The 25015-nt window shown below is 50.5% G+C and overlaps 1 protein-coding gene across 2 annotated transcripts in view; it reads right to left on the bottom strand.

Moving 5' to 3' along the window:
• Positions 1–25015, bottom strand: part of LOC121557030 (protein kinase C beta type) — a 102086-nt gene that overhangs the window by 44378 nt on the left and 32693 nt on the right. For both annotated transcript variants that reach the window (XM_045213097.1, XM_045213098.1), the window contains exons 3-6: positions 18845–18924; positions 14323–14434; positions 7825–7953; positions 573–729 (exon numbers count right to left, since the gene is read on the bottom strand). In XM_045213097.1, coding sequence (XP_045069032.1) covers positions 573–729; positions 7825–7953; positions 14323–14434; positions 18845–18924 — 478 coding nt within the window. The remainder of the gene's footprint in view (positions 1–572; positions 730–7824; positions 7954–14322; positions 14435–18844; positions 18925–25015) is intronic.

Genomic DNA, 25015 nt, shown 5'->3' on the forward strand with positions numbered 1-25015 from the left:
GACAGATTAGAGATCTTATCAGACTATTGATGATCAACTGAGACCACACACCAGACAGATTAGAGATCTTATTAGACTATTGGTGATCAACTGAGACTACACACCAGACATTTTAGAGATCTTAGACTATTGGTGATCAACTGAGACTACACACCAGACAGATTAGAGATCTTATCAGACTATTGGTGATCAACTGAGACTACACACCAGACAGATTAGAGATCTTATCAGACTATTGGTGATCAACTGAGACCACACACCAGACAGATTAGAGATCTTATCAGACTCCATCAGAGCACTACAGAAGGGAGGAGGAAGAGAGAAAAGCGCAACACAATCTTTCCCTTCCTCCTGTATGTTTATACGTGTGTTGCCTGGATCTCCTTCAAAACAACGATAGTGTAAAGTCTAGAGCTCTCCCAACTCCAAGGGTTCTACAACAAAGATATTATAAACATGGGAGATGGCGCACCATGTGATTTTTATAACCAAAGACATTATTAACATGAAATATATCTCTAAATGTGAAGGTCTGTATAACAAAGATATTATAAAGAGTAGAGATATCTCACAACGTGAATGTCTCGTTCCAGGTGGGGTTGAGGTTGCACTTGATGGTCTTGGTCTTCTGCTTGGTGCCACTCTTGGGGTCGGGGATGAGTTTGAGCTTCACGTAGGGGTCAGACAGACCGTTTGGGTCCATAGGCACCAGGTTACAAGCCTCCTGGACTGGAGAGGAGAGGAGAGGAGAGAGAGGAGAGGAGAGGAGAGGAGAGGAGAGGAGAGGAGAGATAGAAGAGAAAGTTAAATTGTCAAAATGTCATTCAACTGAAATGAACTGTACTGTATTACTGCTTTGAGAGGATGGAGAGAGGATGGAGGGAGGATGGAGGGAGGATGGAGAGAGATGGAGAGAGGATGGAGAGAGGATGAGAGAGGATGGAGAGAGGATGGAGAGATAGCGGAGGGATGAAGGGCTGATCAATGAGGGTGATTGAAGAAAACATATCCCTGTTTGTATATCTGACAGGTTGAATAAAACCACCAGCAGGGGAATTTAAAATCAATAAACTATTTAGCCCCAAACACAATCCAGAACCACTACATATGTCCTCTACTGCTGTTCAGAGATCAATAAATCAGTTATCAGAGTACAGTAACACAGCAGGCCAGGGTACAGTAACACAGCAGGCCAGGGTACATTAACACAGCAGGCCAGGGTACAGTAACACAGCAGGGTACAGTAACACAGCAGGGTACAGTAACACAGCAGGCCAGGGTACAGTAACACAGCAGGCCAGGGTACAGTAACACAGCAGGCCAGGGTACAGTAACACAGCAGGCCAGGGTACAGTAACAGGCCAGGGTACAGTAACACAGCAGGCCAGGGTACAGTAACACAGCAGGCCAGGGCACAGTAACACAGCAGGCCAGGGTACATTAACACAGCAGGCCAGGGTACAGTAACAGGCCAGGGTACAGTAACACAGCAGGCCAGGGTACAGTAACAGGCCAGGGTACAGTAACACAACAGGCCAGGGTACAGTAACAGGCCAGGGTACAGTAACACAGCAGGCCAGGGTACAGTAACACAGCAGGCCAGGGTACAGTAACACAGCAGGCCAGGGTACATTAACACAGCAGGCCAGGGTACAGTAACAGGCCAGGGTACAGTAACACAGCAGGCCAGGGTACAGTAACACAGCAGGCCAGGGTACAGTAACACAGCAGGCCAGGGTACAGTAACACAGCAGGCCAGGGTACAGTAACACAGCAGGCCAGGGTACAGTAACACAACAGGCCAGGGTACAGTAACACAGCAGGCCAGGGTACAGTAACACAGCAGGCCAGGGTACAGTAACACAGCAGGCCAGGGTACAGTAACACAGCAGGCCAGGGTACAGTAACACAGCAGGCCAGGGTACAGTAACAGGCCAGGGTACAGTAACAGGCCAGGGTACAGTAACACAGCAGGCCAGGGTACAGTAACACAGCAGGCCAGGGTACAGTAACACAGCAGGCCAGGGTACAGTAACACAGCAGGCCAGGGTACAGTAACACAGCAGGCCAGGGTACAGTAACACAGCAGGCCAGGGTACAGTAACACAACAGGCCAGGGTACAGTAACACAGCAGGGTACAGTAACACAGCAGGCCAGGGTACAGTAACACAACAGGCCAGGGTACAGTAACACAGCAGGCCAGGGTACAGTAACACAACAGGCCAGGGTACAGTAACACAGCAGGCCAGGGTACAGTAACAGGCCAGGGTACAGTAACACAGCAGGGTACAGTAACACAGCAGGCCAGGGTACAGTAACACAGCAGGCCAGGGTACAGTAACACAGCAGGCCAGGGTACAGTAACACAGCAGGCCAGGGTACAGTAACACAGCAGGCCAGGGTACAGTAACACAACAGGCCAGGGTACAGTAACACAGCAGGCTAGGGTACAGTAACACAGCAACATACAGTAACACAGCAGGCCAGGGTACAGTAACACAGCAGGCCAGGGTACAGTAACACAGCAGGCCAGGGTACAGTAACAGGCCAGGGTACAGTAACACAGCAGGCCAGGGTACAGTAACAGGCCAGGGTACAGTAACACAGCAGCGTACAGTAACACAGCAGGCCAGGGTACAGTAACACAGCAGGCCAGGGTACAGTAACACAGCAGGCCAGGGTACAGTAACACAGCAGGGTACAGTAACACAGCAGGCCAGGGTACAGTAACACAGCAGGGTACAGTAACACAGCAGGCCAGGGTACAGTAACACAGCAGCGTACAGTAACACAGCAGGCCAGGGTACAGTAACACAGCAGGCCAGGGTACAGTAACACAGCAGGCCAGGGTACAGTAACACAGCAGGCCAGGGTACAGTAACACAGCAGGGTACAGTAACACAGCAGGGTACAGTAACACAGCAGGGTACAGTAACACAGCAGGCCAGGGTACAGTAACACAGCAGCGTACAGTAACACAGCAGGCCAGGGTACAGTAACACAGCAGGCCAGGGTACAGTAACACAGCAGGCCAGGGTACAGTAACACAGCAGGGTACAGTAACACAGCAGGCCAGGGTACAGTAACACAGCAGGGTACAGTAACACAGCAGGCCAGGGTACAGTAACACAGCAGCGTACAGTAACACAGCAGGCCAGGGTACAGTAACACAGCAGGCCAGGGTACAGTAACACAGCAGGCCAGGGTACAGTAACACAGCAGGGTACAGTAACACAGCAGGCCAGGGTACAGTAACACAGCAGGGTACAGTAACACAGCAGGCCAGGGTACAGTAACACAGCAGGGTACAGTAACACAGCAGGCCAGGGTACAGTAACACAGAAGGGTACAGTAACACAGCAGGCCAGGGTACAGTAACACAGCAGGGTACAGTAACACAGCAGGCCAGGGTACAGTAACACAGCAGGCCAGGGTACAGTAACACAGCAGGCCAGGGTACAGTAACACAGCAGGGTACAGTAACACAGCAGGGTACAGTAACACAGCAGGCCAGGGTACAGTAACACAGCAGGCCAGGGTACAGTAACACAGCAGGCCAGGGTACAGTAACAGGCCAGGGTACAGTAACACAGCAGGGTACAGTAACACAGCAGGGTACAGTAACACGGCAGGCCAGGGTACAGTAACACAGCAGGCCAGGGTACAGTAACACAGCAGGCCAGGGTACAGTAACAGGCCAGGGTACAGTAACAGGCCAGGGTACAGTAACACAGCAGGGTACAGTAACACAGCAGGGTACAATAACACAGCAGGGTACAGTAACACAGCAGGGTACAGTAACACAGCAGGGTACAATAACACAGCAGGGTACAGTAACACAGCAGGCCAGGGTACAGTAACACAGCAGGCCAGGGTACAGTAACACAGCAGGGTACAGTAACACAGCAGGCCAGGGTACAGTAACACAGCAGGGTACAGTAACACAGCAGGGTACAATAACACAGCAGGGTACAGTAACACAGCAGGCCAGGGTACAGTAACACAGCAGGGTACAGTAACACAGCAGGCCAGGGTACAGTAACACAGCAGGGTACAGTAACACAGCAGGCCAGGGTACAGTAACACAGCAGGGTACAGTAACACAGCAGGCCAGGGTACAGTAACACAGCAGGCCAGGGTACAGTAACACAGCAGGCCAGGGTACAGTAACACAGCAGGCCAGGGTACAGTAACACAGCAGGCCAGGGTACAGTAACACAGCAGGCCAGGGTACAGTAACACGGCAGGCCAGGGTACAGTAACACAGCAGGGTACAATAACACAGCAGGCCAGGGTACAGTAACACAGCAGGCCAGGGTACAGTAACACAGCAGGGTACAGTAACACAGCAGGCCAGGGTACAGTAACACAGCAGGCCAGGGTACAGTAACACAGCAGGCCAGGGTACAGTAACACAGCAGGCCAGGGTACAGTAACACAGCAGGCCAGGGTACAGTAACACAGCAGGCCAGGGTACAGTAACACAGCAGGCCAGGGTACAGTAACAGGCCAGGGTACAGTAACAGGCCAGGGTACAGTAACAGGCCAGGGTACAGTAACACAGCAGGGTACAGTAACACAGCAGGGTACAGTAACACAGCAGGGTACAGTAACACAGCAGGGTACAATAACACAGCAGGGTACAGTAACACAGCAGGCCAGGGTACAGTAACACAGCAGGCCAGGGTACAGTAACACAGCAGGGTACAGTAACACAGCAGGCCAGGGTACAGTAACACAGCAGGGTACAGTAACACAGCAGGGTACAATAACACAGCAGGGTACAGTAACACAGCAGGCCAGGGTACAGTAACACAGCAGGGTACAGTAACACAGCAGGCCAGGGTACAGTAACACAGCAGGGTACAGTAACACAGCAGGCCAGGGTACAGTAACACAGCAGGGTACAGTAACACAGCAGGCCAGGGTACAGTAACACAGCAGGCCAGGGTACAGTAACACAGCAGGCCAGGGTACAGTAACACAGCAGGCCAGGGTACAGTAACACAGCAGGCCAGGGTACAGTAACACGGCAGGCCAGGGTACAGTAACACAGCAGGGTACAATAACACAGCAGGCCAGGGTACAGTAACACAGCAGGCCAGGGTACAGTAACACAGCAGGGTACAGTAACACAGCAGGCCAGGGTACAGTAACACAGCAGGCCAGGGTACAGTAACACAGCAGGCCAGGGTACAGTAACACAGCAGGCCAGGGTACAGTAACACAGCAGGCCAGGGTACAGTAACACAGCAGGCCAGGGTACAGTAACACAGCAGGCCAGGGTACAGTAACACAGCAGGGTACAGTAACACAGCAGGCCAGGGTACAGTAACACAGCAGGCCAGGGTACAGTAACACAGCAGGGTACAGTAACACAGCAGGCCAGGGTACAGTAACACAGCAGGCCAGGGTACAGTAACACAGCAGGGTACAGTAACACAGCAGGCCAGGGTACAGTAACACATCAGGCCAGGGTACAGTAACACAGCAGGCCAGGGTACAGTAACACAGCAGGCCAGGGTACAGTAACACATTAGGCCAGGGTACAGTAACACAGCAGGGTACAGTAACACAACAGGCCAGGGTACAGTAACACAGCAGGCCAGGGTACAGTAACAGGCCAGGGTACAGTAACACAGCAGGCCAGGGTACAGTAACAGGCCAGGGTACAGTAACACAGCAGGCCAGGGTACAGTAACAGGCCAGGGTACAGTAACACAGCAGGCCAGGGTACAGTAACACAGCAGGCCAGGGTACAGTAACACAGCAGGCCAGGGTACAGTAACAGGCCAGGGTACAGTAACACAGCAGGCCAGGGTACAGTAACAGGCCAGGGTACAGTAACACAGCAGGCCAGGGTACAGTAACACAGCAGGCCAGGGTACAGTAACACAGCAGGCCAGGGCACAGTAACAGGCCAGGGTACAGTAACACAGTGAGGATACACTATAAAAACAACAACTAGAAAATGGCCTATATATTAGAAACATGATATATAACCATTTAGAAAAGTGAAATAAAAGCCTGAACACACTGTAACTCAGGTCAGGAGTCCTTTCCCCGTGGGCAAGTTTTATTCTAAAGTCCCTGAGGATCTTGTGACCTCTAACTCTCTGTGGGGAAGTTTACCAGACACAGATTAACCCTAGTCCTGGACAAAAAAAAAACACCTTACATGGAGATTCTCTGCTTTTTGGTACAGGATTAGGCTTTCGGTCTCTCGCTCTGTCTCTATCCCTGAACAGCTCTCTCTCTATCACTGAAAAGCTCGCTCTCCCTGAACAACTCTCTATATCTGAACAGCTCTCTCTCTTTAGCTGAACACCTCTCTTGCTGAACAGCTCTCTCTATGTCCCTGAACAGCTCTCTATAGCTGAACAGCTCTCTCTCTCTCTCTAGCTGAACACCTATCTCGCTGAACAGCTCTCTCTCTCTCTAGCTGAACAGCTTTCTCTATCCCTGAACAGCTCTCTCACTGAACAGCTCTCTATCTCTCTCTACCCCTCTCTCTGTCCCTGAACAGCTCTCGCTCTCTACCCCTCTCTAAATCTCTCTCTCTACCCCTCTCTTTATCTCTCTATCCCTGAACAGCTCTCTCTCTACCCCTCTCTTTATCTCTCTCTCCCTGAACAGCTCTCTCTCTATCTCTACTTGGTTCTGAATGCTCCATTTGGCAACACTAATCACCAGTTTAGTTAGTCACTATAGAACAATCAATTCTCTTCTCTGGGTGAGCCGCGTGTTCCGGTGTGTGTGTTCCGGTGATGTGGGTCAATCGTTGGGTCATTGATCAAATAATGGACTTTCCAGTTTCGCCCCATCACACACACACCTCTCTTTCCAGAACACAGTGCTCCGAAACAAGATCCAGGTCTCCAGTTTAAGCCACAACCTGCTTGTTAATTCTAAGTCTAAGACGTTGGGGTGCTAAGATGACATATGGAATTGTTTAAAAGATGGTCATACCATGGATCATTTAGCTATTTGATTTAGAATTGTAGGACCTCTGTAGGGGAAGATATTGAAACACATTGAAACACATTGAATAACACATTCAGAAATTGCAAAAAGGACAGTAAAAAAAAAGTAATCATTAGAAACAAGGTTTTGAAGTGTCTGTCCTAAATCTAGAAGACATAAAAAAAACTCTGGAAATATATATATATATATATTACACATATTTAACCCCTTTTTTGGGGTAGGCACAAAACCACCTTCATACTTCCATTTTATTTTTTATTTTTACCGGTACTGGTTACCTTCAGACGAGTCCCGTGACACTTGTAGCGGTCGTAAAAAAAAACACCATTGTGTTGGTGAGAATCTCCCCTTTCTACAGTGGGGTCCCATTAGTGTTCCTGAGAGTCTCCCCTTTCTACAGTGGGGTCCCATTAGTGTTCCTGAGAGTCTCCCCTTTCTACGGGGGGGGGGTCCCATTAGTGTTGGTGAGAATCTCCCCTTTCCCATAGAGTCGTTTATCAGGTCAGACTGTTGGGACGCTGTCTACAGACGTTTCCGTGACAATACAGATTTTATCCGGGATGTCTCACGGACTGACAAAACACCGCTCTAACTCTGTCACCTTTCACCGCAGATGTGGAAGTGTGACTCTGGCCGATGCTGTGGATTGAGAAGCATTCAGCGCAACAACAAAAAAAAAATCCTGATATCTTTAGTTTAAAACGGACAGATTTTGATGGGGATTTTTTTGTTGTTGTTATGGAACTTAGATTGAAGCACAAGCGCGTCAATCGACTCCAGGGGGTTAAGTGATCTTGTGCAGGGAGTGTTCCTGTGTGTGTGTCTGTATATATACTCACTGTAGACGGTGAGTCGGTCATCCTTGACGTCTGCGGTGATCTGGATGCGTCCTCTCCTCTCAGTATGGTCTGTTCCACACAGACTGGGGACGTTGGACACACACCGATTATGGATGTTCATCATACAGTCTAGAGAGACACACACACACACACACACACACACACACACACACACACACACACACACCAGGGTTGGGGTCAATTCCATTTCAATTCCAGTCAATTCAGAAAATCAAACCGTATTCCAATTCCAATTATGCATATTTCCTCATTGAAAACATTGAAGAGAATTGGAATTTCAGCACACTTCATGAATTGACTGGAATTGAAATAGAATTGACGCCAATCCTAACACACTCCACAAACACACGTTACGGTATACAACTACGGGGCGGTTTCCCCAGACATATATTAAAAGCCTAGTCCTAGACTCAAAAGCGTCCTCAACGGAGATTCTTCATTGAAAGCAGTTTGACTCCAACCCAGTATGTAATGTCCCATGGACAGACTGTAGCGTCTGTCAACAGACTGTAGCGTCTGTCAACACACTGTAGCGTCTGTCAACACACTGTAGCGTCTGTCAACAGACTGTAGCGTCTGTCAACAGACTGTAGCGTCTGTCAACACACTGTAGCGTCTGTCAACACACTGTAGCGTCTGTCAACACACTGTAGCGTCTATCAACACACTGTAGCGTCTGTCAACACACTGTAGCGTCTGTCAACACACTGTAGCGTCTATCAACACACTGTAGCGTCTGTCAACACACTGTAGCGTCTATCAACACACTGTAGCGTCTGTCAACACACTGTAGCGTCTGTCAACACACTGTAGCGTCTGTCAACAGACTGTAGCGTCTGTCAACACACTGTGGGACGACAACGAACCAGGAACTTTGTTTCCGGGAAGCAGATTTTCATCACTGATCATTTGGACAAATCACACATTTTTGCAGGTATTCACATCTTTCAAATATTACATTTTTTTGGCATTTAGCAGACGCTCTTATCCAGAGTGCATACATTTTTTTTCTCCTTCATGCTGTGGAGATGGGAAGGGGACATTAGGCCCATACTATGGAGATGGGAAGGGGACATTAGGCCCATGCTGTGGAGATGGGAAGGGGACATTAGGCCCATACTATGGAGATGGGAAGGGGACATTAGGCCCATAATATGGAGATGGGAAGGGAAGGGGACATTAGGCCCATACTATGGAGATGGGAAGGGGACATTAGGCCCATGCTGTGGAGATGGGAAGGGGACATTAGGCCCATGCTGTGGAGATGGGAAGGGGACATTAGGCCCATACTATGGAGATGGGAAGGGGACATTAGGCCCATACTATGGAGATGGGAAGGGGACATTAGGCCCATACTATGGAGATGGGAAGGGGACATTAGGCCCATACTATGGAGATGGGAAGGGGACATTAGGCCCATACTATGGAGATGGGAAGGGGACATTAGGCCCATACTATGGAGATGGGAAGGGGACATTAGGCCCATACTATGGAGATGGGAAGGGGACATTAGGCCCATGCTGTGGAGATGGGAAGGGGACATTAGGCCCATACTATGGAGATGGGAAGGGGACATTAGGCCCATACTGTGGAGATGGGAAGGGGACATTAGGCCCATACTATGGAGATGGGAAGGGGACATTAGGCCCATACTATGGAGATGGGAAGGGGACATTAGGCCCATACTATGGAGATGGGAAGGGGACATTAGGCCCATACTATGGAGATGGGAAGGGGACATTAGGCCCATACTATGGAGATGGGAAGGGGACATTAGGCCCATACTATGGAGATGGGAAGGGGACATTAGGCCCATACTATGGAGATGGGAAGGGGACATTAGGCCCATGCTGTGGAGATGGGAAGGGGACATTAGGCCCATGCTGTGGAGATGGGAAGGGGACATTAGGCCCATACTGTGGAGATGGGAAGGGGACATTAGGCCCATACTATGGAGATGGGAAGGGGACATTAGGCCCATACTATGGAGATGGGAAGGGGACATTAGGCCCATGCTGTGGAGATGGGAAGGGGACATTAGGCCCATACTATGGAGATGGGAAGGGGACATTAGGCCCATACTATGGAGATGGGAAGGGGACATTAGGCCCATACTATGGAGATGGGAAGGGGACATTAGGCCCATACTATGGAGATGGGAAGGGGACATTAGGCCCATGCTATGGAGATGGGAAGGGGACATTAGGCCCATACTATGGAGATGGGAAGGGGACATTAGGCCCATACTGTGGAGATGGGAAGGGGACATTAGGCCCATACTATGGAGATGGGAAGGGGACATTAGGCCCATACTATGGAGATAGGAAGGGGACATTAGGCCCATGCTGTGGAGATGGGAAGGGGGACATTAGGCCCATACTGTGGAGATGGGAAGGGGACATTAGGCCCATACTATGGAGATGGGAAGGGGACATTAGGCCCATGCTATGGAGATGGGAAGGGGACATTAGGCCCATACTATGGAGATGGGAAGGGGACATTAGGCCCATGCTGTGGAGATGGGAAGGGGACATTAGGCCCATACTATGGAGATGGGAAGGGGACATTAGGCCCATACTGTGGAGATGGGAAGGGGACATTAGGCCCATACTGTGGAGATGGGAAGGGGACATTAGGCCCATACTATGGAGATGGGAAGGGGACATTAGGCCCATACTATGGCTGGGAGTCTCTGTTTAGGGGGGAGAGACTTGGGATAGTCTAGTTAGCATCTGTTCTCATGCATCTACCCAGAGCTTCACGGAGCGTCGGAGGCAATTACACAAGATTTTAGTTCTGGTTTTCTGGGATTTGGTATCGGACGTAATGTATTGAAGTCCCCGTTTCTGGCCACCAGGGGGCGCTGTGTTACAGGGTATCGTCATAGAGCTGCTGTGCAGAGCGGACAAAACATTAAGAACACCTGCTATTTCCATGACAGACTGACCAAGTGAACGCTATGATCCCTTATTGATGTCACCTGTTAAATCCACTTGTGACGTCCCTTAAATCTACTTCAATCAGTGTAGATGAAGGGGGAGGAGACGGGTTAAAGAAGGATTTTTAAGCCTTGAGACAATTGAGACATGGATTGTGTGCCATTGAGAGGGTGAATCCACTTGTGACGCCCCGCCCACTCTGTCTGCCGTATTCTCTCTGCTCTTGTTGCCTTATTAGGATGCCGGTGGGCGGAGTTGGGAGGGTCGTCAGTTACATAGGAAACACCTGGGCCCGGGTGTGTCCCAGCATAAATGGACCTCTTCCACATTCATTGGGGAGACTCTCTCCAGGCAGATACTTTGACTGATTTTAGTTGTGGTATTTTTGGGGCTTTTTTGGTTGTTTGCTTTGGCACCTTTCAACACTTTTCCATATTACATTTATGCATAACACTCACTTACACTACTGATTACACACACCATTGTTATTTGATTTAGTTTACTTTAGCTAATAAATATATACTTTGAGTATTCCTTGTCTCCACGTGTCTCCCTTTTGTTACGAACTTGAGCCGGTTCGTGACACACTTCAGTCAGTGTAGATGAAGGGGGAGGAGACGGGTTAAAGAAGGATTTTTAAGCGTTGAGACAATTGAGACATGGATTGTGTGTGTGTGTGCCATTCAGAGGGTGAATGGGCAAGACAAATAATTTAAGTGCCTTTTGAACGGGGTACGGTAGTGGGTGACAGGCGCACCGTTTTGTGTCAAGAACTGCAACGCTGCTGGGTTTTTCACGCTCAACAGTTTCCCGTGTGTATCAAGAATGGTCCACCACCCAAAGGACATCCAGCCAACTTGACACAACTGTGGGAAGCGTTGGAGTCAACATGGGCCATCATCCCTGTGGAACGCTTTAGACACCTTGTAGAGTCCATGCCCCAACGAATTGAGGCTGATCTGAGGGCAAAAAGGGGCTGCAACTCAATATTAGGAAGGTGTTCTTAATGTTTTGTAAACTCAGTGTACGTCTCTCCAGTCAGTTATACGGCTGTTACAGGGTATTACCACAGAGCTGCTGTGTGTCTCTCCAGTCAGTTCTATGGCTGTTACAGGGTATTACCACAGAGCTGCTGTGTGTCTCTCCAGTCAGTTCTATGGCTGTTACAGGGTATTACCACAGAGCTGCTGTGTGTCTCTCCAGTCAGTTCTATGGCTGTTACAGGGTATTACCACAGAGCTGCTGTGTGTCTCTCCAGTCAGTTCTATGGCTGTTACAGGGTATTACCACAGAGCTGCTGTGTCTCTCCAGTCAGTTCTATGGCTGTTACAGGGTATTACCACAGAGCTGCTGTGTGTCTCTCCAGTCAGTTCTATGGCTGTTACAGGGTATTACCACAGAGCTGCTGTGTGTCTCTCTCCAGTCAGTTCTATGGCTGTTACAGGGTATTACCACAGAGCTGCTGTGTCTCTCTCCAGTCAGTTCTATGGCTGTTACAGGGTATTACCACAGAGCTGCTGTGTGTCTCTCTCCAGTCAGTTCTATGGCTGTTACAGGGTATTACCACAGAGCTGCTGTGTGTCTCTCCAGTCAGTTCTATGGCTGTTACAGGGTATTACCACAGAGCTGCTGTGTGTCTCTCCAGTCAGTTCTATGGCTGTTACAGGGTATTACCACAGAGCTGCTGTGTGTCTCTCCAGTCAGTTCTATGGCTGTTACAGGGTATTACCACAGAGCTGCTGTGTGTCTCTCCAGTCAGTTCTATGGCTGTTACAGGGTATTACCACAGAGCTGCTGTGTGTCTCTCCAGTCAGTTCTATGGCTGTTACAGGGTATTACCACAGAGCTGCTGTGTGTCTCTCCAGTCAGTTCTATGGCTGTTACAGGGTATTACCACAGAGCTGCTGTGTGTCTCTCCAGTCAGTTCTATGGCTGTTACAGGGTATTACCACAGAGCTGCTGTGTGTCTCTCCAGTCAGTTCTATGGCTGTTACAGGGTATTACCACAGAGCTGCTGTGTGTCTCTCTCCAGTCAGTTCTATGGCTGTTACAGGGTATTACCACAGAGCTGCTGTGTGTCTCTCCAGTCAGTTCTATGGCTGTTACAGGGTATTACCACAGAGCTGCTGTGTGTCTCTCCAGTCAGTTCTATGGCTGTTACAGGGTATTACCACAGAGCTGCTGTGTGTCTCTCTCCAGTCAGTTCTATGGCTGTTACAGGGTATTACCACAGAGCTGCTGTGTGTCTCTCCAGTCAGTTCTATGGCTGTTACAGGGTATTACCACAGAGCTGCTGTGTGTCTCTCCAGTCAGTTCTATGGCTGTTACAGGGTATTACCACAGAGCTGCTGTGTGTCTCTCCAGTCAGTTCTATGGCTGTTACAGGGTATTACCACAGAGCTGCTGTGTGTCTCTCCAGTCAGTTCTATGGCTGTTACAGGGTATTACCACAGAGCTGCTGTGTGTCTCTCCAGTCAGTTCTATGGCTGTTACAGGGTATTACCACAGAGCTGCTGTGTGTCTCTCTCCAGTCAGTTCTATGGCTGTTACAGGGTATTACCACAGAGCTGCTGTGTCTGTCTCTCCAGTCAGTTCTATGGCTGTTACAGGGTATTACCACAGAGCTGCTGTGTGTCTCTCCAGTCAGTTCTATGGCTGTTACAGGGTATTACCACAGAGCTGCTGTGTGTCTCTCCAGTCAGTTCTATGGCTGTTACAGGGTATTACCACAGAGCTGCTGTGTGTCTCTCTCCAGTCAGTTCTATGGCTGTTACAGGGTATTACCACAGAGCTGCTGTGTGTCTCTCTCCAGTCAGTTCTATGGCTGTTACAGGGTATTACCACAGAGCTGCTGTGTCTCTCTCCAGTCAGTTCTATGGCTGTTACAGGGTATTACCACAGAGCTGCTGTGTGTCTCTCTCCAGTCAGTTCTATGGCTGTTACAGGGTATTACCACAGAGCTGCTGTGTGTCTCTCCAGTCAGTTCTATGGCTGTTACAGGGTATTACCACAGAGCTGCTGTGTGTCTCTCCAGTCAGTTCTATGGCTGTTACAGGGTATTACCACAGAGCTGCTGTGTGTCTCTCCAGTCAGTTCTATGGCTGTTACAGGGTATTACCACAGAGCTGCTGTGTGTCTCTCTCCAGTCAGTTCTATGGCTGTTACAGGGTATTACCACAGAGCTGCTGTGTGTCTCTCTCCAGTCAGTTCTATGGCTGTTACAGGGTATTACCACAGAGCTGCTGTGTCTCTCTCCAGTCAGTTCTATGGCTGTTACAGGGTATTACCACAGAGCTGCTGTATTCCAATAGATGGTAGCGTTTTGGGAAAGCCTTTTAGTTGTGATGTGAAGTGTTGCTGTAGTTCCTGTGTGTGGCCACTAGGTGTCACTGTGTTGGTGTATTGGACCTTCAGTCACTTGTAGCTGCTACTGTTACTGGGAGAGAGATGTGTTCTGCTTTAAACACTGTGGTTAACACACACACACACACACACACACACACAACAGCAATATGAACAGTCACACAGTGATACGTACGGTCACATTTCATGCCCTGGTGTATAAGTCCGTAGAGAAGGGATCCACAGTGGTCACAGAACGTAGGGCTGGAGTAGGTATGGACCTTGAACTTGTGTTTACTCCTCGGGTCCTGGAGGGAGAGAGGGAGAGAGGGAGAGAGAGAGAGAGAGAGAGAGAGAGAGAGAGAGAGAGAGAGAGAGAGAGAGAGAGAGAGAGAGAGAGAGAGAGAGAGAGAGAGAGAGAGAGAGAGAGAGAGAGAGAGAGAGAGAGAGAGAGAGAGAGAGAGAGAGAGAGAGAGAGAGAGAGAGAGAGAGAGAGAGAGAGAGAGAGAGAGAGAGAGAGAGATATCTATGCCATCAAAAGGAACATAACATTCGACATACCAATTAAGATCTGTCTTAAAATACTTGAATCAGTTATAGAACCAATTGCCCTTTATGGTTGTGAGGTCTGGGGTCCGCTCACCAACCAAGAATTCACAAAAATGGGACAAACACCATAATATCCTCTGCGTACAACGTAAAACACCAAATAATGCATGCAGAGCAGAATTAGGCCGATACCCGCTAATGATCAAAATCCAGAAAAGAGGCGTTAAATTCTACAACCACCTAAAAGGAAGCGATTCCCAAACCTTCCATAACAAAGCCATCACCTACAGAGAGATGAACTTGGAGAAGAGTCCCCTAAGCAAGCTGGTCCTGGGGCTCTGTTCACAAACATAGACAGACCCCACAGAGCCTCAGGACAGCATCACAATTAGACCCAACCAAATCATGAGAAAACAAAAAGAGAATTACTTGACACATTGGAAATAATTTACCAAAAAAACAGAGCAAACTAGAATGCTATTTGGCCCTAAACAGAGAGTACACAGTGGCAGAATACCTGACCGCTGTGACTGACCCAAACTTAAGGAAAGCTTTGACTATGTACAGACTCAGTGAGCATAGCCTTTCTATTGAGAAAGGCCGCCGTATGCAGACCTGGCTTTCAAGAGAAGACAGGCTATGTGCACACTGCCCACAAAATGAGGTGGAAACTGAGCTGCACTTCCTAACCTCCTGCCAAATGTATGACCATATTAGAGACACATTTTCCCTCAGATTACAGCGATCCACAAAGATTTCGAAAACAAACCCAATTTTGATAAACTCCCTTATCTACTGGGTGAAAAACCACAGTGTGCCATTACAGCAGCAAGATTTGTGACCTGTTGCCACAAGAAAAGGGCAACCAGTGAAGAACAAACACCATTGTAAATACAACCCAAATATATGTTTATTTAATTTCCCATTTGTACTTTAACTATTTGCACATTGCTACAACACTGTATATAGACATAATATGACATTTGAAATGTCTTTATTCTTTTGGAACTTCTGAGTGTAATGTTTACTGTTAATATTTATTGTTTATTTCACTTTTGTTTATTATCTACTTCACTTGCTTTGGCAATGTTAACATACGTTTCCCATGCCAATAATGCCCTTAAATTGAAATTGAATTGAATTGAGAGTGAGACAGAGAGACAGAGAGACAGAGAGAGACAGAGAGAGACAGAGAGACAGAGATATCAACAGAGTGAGTCAGGGCTGCAGTGATAACCCTAATATCTCTACTGATTCATACCCTTTGTGTAGGTAATGCAGTGATAACTCCTAATATCTCTACATTATATTGTGTAGGTAATGCAGTGATAACCCAATATCCCACTATCATACCTTGTGTAGGTAATGCAGTGATAACTCTAATATCCAGATTCATACCCTTGTGTAGGAAATGAGGATAACCAATATCTCTACTGATTCATACCTCTGTGTAGGTAATGCAGTGATAACCCTAAATTCTAATGGATCATACCCCTTGTGTAGGTAATGCAGTGATAACCTAATATCTCTATGATCATACCTCTGTGTAGGTAATGCAGTGATAACCTCAATATCTACGTATACCTGTGTAGGTAATGCAGTGATAACCCCTAATATCTACTGATTCATACCTAGAGGTAATGCAGTGATAACCCAATACTCTAGATATACTCTCGTGTAGGTAATGCAGTGATAACCTAAATCTCTATGATCATACCCTCTGTGTAGGTAATGCAGTGATAACCCTAAAAGATCATACCCCGGCGTAGGTAATGCAGTGATAACAATATCTCTACTGATCCATACCCTCTGTGTAGGTAATGCAGTGATAACCCAATATCTCTAGATCATACCCTCTGTGTAGGTAATGCAGTGATAACCCTAAATCTTATGATCCATACCTCTGTGTAGGTAATGCAGTGATAACCCTAATATCTCTACTGATCCATACCCTCTGTGTAGGTAATGCAGTGATAACCCTAATATCTCTACTGATTCATACCCTCTGTGTAGGTAATGCAGTGATAACCCTAATATCTCTACTGATCCATACCCTCTGTGTAGGTAATGCAGTGATAACCCTAATATCTCTACTGATTCATACCCTTTGTGTAGGTAATGCAGTGATAACCCTAATATTCTACTGATCCATACCTCGTGTAGGTAATGCAGTGATAACCCAATATCTACTGATCCATACCCTCTGTGTAGGTAATGCAGTGATAACAAATCTCTATGGATCATACCCCCTGTGTAGGTAGTGCAGTGATAACAATATCTCTATGATTAACCCTTGGTAGGTAATGCAATGATAACCCTAATATCCCACGATCCATACCCTCTGTGTAGGTAGTGCAGTGATAACCCTAATATCTCTACTGATTCATACCCTTTGTGTAGGTAATGCAGTGATAACCCTAATATCTCTACTGATCCATACCCTTTGTGTAGGTAACTCACAATATGTGTTGAGGGAGGTGTGTTATTAGTTGATTAACATAGCGGTGCCACGCTGCACATTCCATTATCTCCCATCATGACTCATGCATCATGAGGTCAACAGGGGAGAGGGCAATGGTCAACACTGCTTTACCACCACCACACACACAGAGAGACAGAGAGAGAGACAGAGAGAGAGAGACAGACAGAGACAGAGAGAGAGAGAGAGAGACAGAGAGAGAGAGATTAGAGAGAGAGAGAGAGAGAGAGAGAGAGAGACATAGAGAGAGAGAGAGAGACAGAGAGAGCACAGAGAGACAAGAAGAGACAAGAGAGAGACAGAGAGAAGAGAGAGACTAGAGAGAGAGACAAGAGAGAGAGAGAGAGACAGAGAGAGAGAGAGACAGAGAGAGACAGAGACAGAGACAGAGAGAGACAGAGAGACATAGAGAGAGAGACAGAGAGAGAGAGAGACATAGAGAGAGAGAGACAGAGAGAGCGAGAGAGACAGAGAGACAGTAAGAGACAGAGACAGACAGAGAGAGACAGAGACACAGAGAGAGACAGAGACACAGAGAGAGACAGAGACAGACAGAGACAGACAGAGAGAGAGACAGAGACACAGAGAGAGACAGAGACACAGAGAGAGACAGAGACACAGAGAGACAGAGACACAGAGAGAGACAGACACAGAAAGAGACAGAGACAGAGAGATAGAGAGAGACAGAGACATAGAGAGAGAGACAGACAGAGAGACAGAGAGAGAGACATAGAGACAGAGAGAGAGAGAGAGAGAGACAGAGACAGAGACAGAGAGACATAGAGACAGAGAGAGAAAGAGAGGCCTGTTGACTGACCCTCTCCTGTTCTATTAGACAAACCCATGAAACAAGAGCAGCCAGAAGAACAGGACAGTGCTGACCTCGTCTTTATTAATGTAAGGCTCATTTAACAGCCATTTAATCAGTGGCTACAGAATCAATATTTAACTTCAACACAAACAGGCGCCTGTCTTATCCCTGTGATTTTTCCCTGGGGGGACATTGGAGAAAGGTGGGAACGTTGTGGGAATACCGTGGGAGGGTTGTGGGAATACTGTGGGAGGGTTGTGGGAATACTGTGGGAGGGTTGTGGGAATACTGTGGGAGGGTTGTGGGAATACTGTGGGAGGGTTGTGGGAATACTGTGGGAGGGTTGTGGGAATACTGTGGGAGGGTTGTGGGAATACTGTGGGAGGGTTGTGGGAATACCGTGGGAGGGTTAGGGAATACAGTGGGAGGGTTGTGGGAATACGTGGGAGGGTTGTGGGAATACTGTGGGAGGGTTGTGGGAATACCGTGGGAGGGTTGTGGGAATACTGTGGGAGGGTTGTGGGAATACTGTGGGAGGGTTGTGGGAATACTGTGGGAGGGTTGTGGGAATACCGTGGGAGGGTTGTGGGAATACTGTGGGAGGGTTGTGGGAATACTGTGGGAGGGTAGTGGGAATACTGTGGGAGGGTAGTGGGAATACCGTGGGAGGGTTGTGGGAATACCGTGGGAGGGTTGTGGGAATACTGTGGGAGGGTTGTGGGAATACTGTGGGAGGGTTGTGTGTTATCAGGCAGGTTTTCCTGCCAGGAAAGATTAGAGAATGGAACAGAGGAGGTTACTGTGATACCAACAGTCAAGCCAGAGAGGAGGAGACAGAGGAGAGAGGAACAGAGAGAGAGGACATCTGGGGTTACTTACGTCTGATGCGTTCTTGTCGGCCCCCGGACAGGAGAAGGTGACGAACTCATGACAACGTTTATGAACCACGAAACAACACACTAGAGAGAGAGAGAGAGAGAGAGAGACTGTCAGGACAAACATCCTATAATATCACATTACTACGGTAACCAAAGACTCTAGATCACCTCCCCTACACACAGCTACACCTCACCTCACCTCCACACAGCTACACCTCACCCTCACCTCCACACAGCTACACCTCACCTCCACACAGCTACACCTCACCTCCACACAGCTACACCTCACCTCCACACAGCTACACCTCCTCCACCCCCCACACAGCTACACCCCCCACCACCTACACCTCACCCTCCACACAGCTACACCTCACCTCCACACAGCTACACCTCACCTCCACACAGCTACACCTCACCTCCACACAGCTACACCTCACCTCCACACAGCTACACCTCACCTCACCTCACCTCCACCTCACCTCCACACAGCTACACCTCACCTCCACACAGCTACACCTCCCCTCCACACAGCTACACCTCACCCCCACACAGCTACACCTCACCTCCACACAGCTACACCTCACCTCCACACAGCTACACCTCACCTCCACACAGCTACACCTCACCTCACCTCACCTCCACACAGCTACACCTCACCTCCACACAGCTACACCTCACCTCACCTCCACACAGCTACACCTCACCTCCACAGCTACACCTCACCTCCACACAGCTACACCCTTCTCACCTCCACACAGCTACACCTCACCTCCACACAGCTACACCTCACCTCCACACAGCTACACCTCACCTCCACACAGCTACACCTCACCTCCACACAGCACACACTCACCTCACCCCACACAGCACACCTCACCTCCCACAGCTACACCTCACCTCCACACAGCTACACCTCACCTCCACACAGCTACACCTCACCCCACACAGCTACACCTCCTCCTCCCTCCACACAGCTACACCCACCTCACCTCCACACAGCTACACCTCACCTCCACACAGCTACACCTCACCTCCACACAGCTACACTCACCTCACCTCCACACAGCTACACCTCACCTCCACACAGCTACACCTCACCTCCACACAGCTACACCTCCCTCCACACAGCTACCTCACCTCCACACAGCTCACCTCACCTCCACACAGCTACACCTCACCCCACACAGCTACACCTCACCTCCACAGCTACATCCACACAGCTACACCCTCACCTCCACACAGCTACACCTCACTCCACACAGCTACACCTCCCTCCACACAGCTACACCTCACTCCACACAGCTACACCTCACCTCCACACAGCTACACCCTCACCTCCACACAGCTACACCTCACCTCCACACAGCTACACCTCACCTCCACACAGCTACACCTCACCTCCACACAGCTACACCTCACCTCCACACAGCTACACCTCACCTCCACACAGCTACACCTCACCTCCACACAGCTACACCTCACCTCCACACAGCTACACCTCACCTCCACACAGCTACACCTCACCTCCACACAGCTACACCTCACCTCCACACAGCTACACCTCACCTCCACCTCACCTCCCACACAGCTATCACCTCACCTCCACACAGCTACACCTCCCCTCCACACAGCTACACCTCCCCTCCACACAGCTACACCTCACCTCCACACAGCTACACCTCACCTCACCTCCACACACAGCTACACCTACCTCACCTCCACACAGCTACACCTCACCTCCACACAGCTACACCTCACCTCCACACAGCTACCTCACCTCACAGCTACACCCCTCACCCCCACACAGCTACACCTCACCTCCACACAGCTACACCTCACCTCCACACAGCTACACCCACCTCACCTCCACACAGCTACACCTCACCTCCAACACAGCTACACCTCACCTCCACACAGCTACACCCTCACCTCCACACAGCTACCACCTCACCTCCACACAGCTACACCTCACCTCCACACAGCTACACCTCACCTCACACAGCTACACCTCACCTCCACACAGCTACACCTCACCTCCACACAGCTACACCTCACCTCCACACAGCTACACCTCACCTCCACACAGCTACACCTCACCTCCACACAGCTACACCTCACCTCCACACAGCTACACCTCACCTCCACACAGCACACCTCACCTCCACACAGCTACACCTCACCTCCACACAGCTACACCTCACCTCCACACAGCTACACCTACCTCCACACAGCTACACCTCACCTCACCTCCACACAGCTACACCTCACCTCCACACAGCTCACCTCCACAGCTCACCTCACCTCCACACAGCTACACCTCACCTCCACACAGCTCACCTCCTCCACACAGCTACACCTCCACCTCCACACAGCTACACCTCACCTCACCTCCACAGCTACACCTCAAACCTCACCTCCACACAGCTACACCTCACCTCACCTCCACACAGCTACACCTCACCTCCACACAGCTACACCTCACCTCCACACAGCTACACCTCACTCCTCCACAGAGCTACACCTCACCTACACAGCTACACCTCACCTCCACACAGCTACACCCTCACCTCCACACAGCTACACCTCACCTCCACACAGCCACACCTCACCTCACACCTCCACACAGCTCACCTCCTCCACACAGCTACACCTCACCTCCACACAGCTACACCTCACCTCCACACAGCTACACCCACCTCCCGTACACCTCCAGCTCACCTCTCCACACAGCTACACCTCACCTCACCTCCACACAGCTACACCTCACCTCCACACAGCTACACCTCACCTCCACACAGCTACACCTCACCTCCACACAGCTACACCTCACCTCCACACAGCTACACCTCACCTCCACACAGCTACACCTCACCTCCACACAGCTACACCTCACCTCCACACAGCTACACCTCACCTCCACACAGCTACACCTCACCTCACCTCCACACAGCTACACCCCTCACCTCCACACAGCTACACCTCACCTCACACAGCTACACCTCACCTCCACACAGCTACACCTCACCTCACCTCCACACAGCTACACCTCACCTCCACACAGCTACACCTCACCTCCACACAGCTACACCTCACCTCCACACAGCTACACCTCACCTCCACACAGCTACACCTCACCTCCACACAGCTACACCTCACCTCCACACAGCTACACCTCACACCTCCACACAGCTACACCTCACCTCACACAGCTACACCTCACCTCCACACAGCTACACACCCACCTCCACACAGCTACACCCACCTCCACACAGCTACACCTCACCTCCACACAGCTACACCCTCACCTCCACACAGCTACACCTCACCTCCACACAGCTACACCTCACCTCCACACAGCTACACCTCACCTCCACACAGCTACACCTCCCCTCCACACAGCTACACCTCACCTCCACACAGCTACACTTCCTCACCTCCACACAGCTACACCTCACCTCACCTCCACACAGCTACACCTCACCTCCACACAGCTACACCTCACCTCACCTCCACACAGCTACACCTCACCTCCACACAGCTACACCTCACCTCCACACAGCTACACCTCACCTCCACACAGCTACACCTCACCTCCACACAGCTACACCTCACTCACCTCCACACAGCTACACCTCACCTCCCCTCCACACAGCTACACCTCACCTCCACACAGCTACACCTCCCCTCCACACAGCTACACCTCCCCTCCACACAGCTACACCTCACCTCACTCACCTCCTCACACAAGCTACACCTCACCTCCACCTCCACACAGCTATCACCTCACCTCCACACAGCTACACCTCACCTCCACACAGCTACACCTCACCTCCACCTCACCTCACCCCACACAGCTACACTCACCCACAGCTACACCTCACCTCCACACAGCTACACCTCACCTCACCTCCACACAGCTACACCTCACCCTCCACACAGCTACACCTCACCTCACCTCCACACAGCTACACCCACCTCACCTCCACACAGCTACACCTCACCTCCACACAGCTACACCTCACCTCCACACAGCTACACCTCACCTCCACACAGCTACACCTCACCTCCACACAGCTACACCTCACCTCCACACAGCTACACCTCACCTCACCTCCACACAGCTACACCTCACCTCACCTCCACACAGCTACACCTCACCTCCACACAGCTACACCTCACCTCCACACAGCTACACCTCACCTCCACACAGCTACACCTCACCTCCACACAGCTACACCTCACCTCCACACAGCTACACCTCACCTCCACACAGCTACACCTCACCCTCCACACAGCTACACCTCACCTCCCCTCCACACAGCTACACCTCACCTCACCTCCACACAGCTACACCTCACCTCCACACAGCTACACCTCACCTCCACACAGCTACACCTCACCTCCACACAGCTACACCTCACCTCCACACAGCTACACCTCACCTCACCTCCACACAGCTACACCTCACCTCACACAGCTACACCTCACCTCCACACAGCTACCTCACCTCCACAGCTACACCTCCTCACACAGCTCACCTCACCTCCACACAGCTACACCTCCTCACCTCCACACAGCTACACCTCACCTCCACACAGCTACACCTCCCACACAGCTACACCTCACCTCCACACAGCTACACCTCACCTCCCCTCCACACAGCTACACCTCACCTCCCCTCCACACAGCTACACCTCACCTCCCCTCCACACAGCTACACCTCACCTCCACACAGCTACACCTCACCTCCACACAGCTACACCTCACCTCACCCACACAGCTACACCTCACCTCCACACACCACCTCCACACAGCTACACCTACCACCTCCACACAGCTACACCTCACCTCCACACAGCTACACCTCACCTCCACACAGCTACACCTCACCTCCACACAGCTACACCTCCCCTCCACACAGCTACACCTCACCTCCACACAGCTACACCTCCCCTCCACACAGCTACACCTCACCTCACCTCCACACAGCTACACCTCACCTCACCTCCACACAGCTACACCTCCCCTCCACACAGCTACACCTCACCTCCACACAGCTACACCTCCCCTCACCTCCACACAGCTACACCTCTCCTCACCTCCACACAGCTACACCTCACCTCCACACAGCTACACCTCACCTCCACACAGCTACACCTCACCTCCACACAGCTACACCTCACCTCCACACAGCTACACCTCACCTCCACACAGCTACACCCCCCCTCCACACAGCTACACCTCACCTCCACACAGCTACACCTCACCTCCACACAGCTACCCTCACCTCACCTCCACACAGCTACACCTCACCTCCACACAGCTACACCTCACCTCCACACAGCTACACCTCACCTCCACACACACCTCACCTCCACACAGCTCACCTCACCTCCACACAGCTACACCTCACCTCCCTCCACACAGCTACACCCACCCCACACAGCTACACCTCACCTCCACACAGCTACACCCACCTCACCTCCACACAGCTACACCTCACCTCCACACAGCTACACTCACCTCCACACAGTCACCTCACCTCCACACAGCTACACCTCACCTCACCTCCACACAGCTACACCTCACCTCACCTCCACACAGCTACACCTCCCTCACCTCCACACAGCTACACCCCTCACCTCCACACAGCTACACCTCACCTCCACACAGCTACACCTCACCTCACCCTCCACACAGCTACACCTCACCCTCCACACAGCTACACCTCACCCTCCACACAGCTACACCTCACCTCCACACAGCTACACCTCACCTCCACACAGCTACACCTCACCTCCACACAGCTACACCTCACCTCCACACAGCTCACACCTCACCTCCACACAGCTACACCTCACCTCACCTCCACACAGCTACACCTCACCTCCACACAGCTACACCTCACCTCCACACAGCTACATCCTCACCTCCACACAGCTACACCTCACCTCCACACAGCTACACCTACACAGCTACACCTCCTCCACACAGCTACACCTCACCTCCACACAGCTACACCTCACCTCCACACAGCTACACCTCACCTCCACACAGCTACACCTCACCTCCACACAGCTACACCTCACCTCCACACAGCTACACCTCACCTCACCTCCACACAGCTACACCTCACCTCCACACAGCTACACCTCACCTCCACACAGCTACA

This window comes from Coregonus clupeaformis, unplaced genomic scaffold, assembly GCF_020615455.1.
Source record: "Coregonus clupeaformis isolate EN_2021a unplaced genomic scaffold, ASM2061545v1 scaf0078, whole genome shotgun sequence".
NCBI classification, from domain to species: Eukaryota; Metazoa; Chordata; class Actinopteri; order Salmoniformes; family Salmonidae; genus Coregonus; species Coregonus clupeaformis.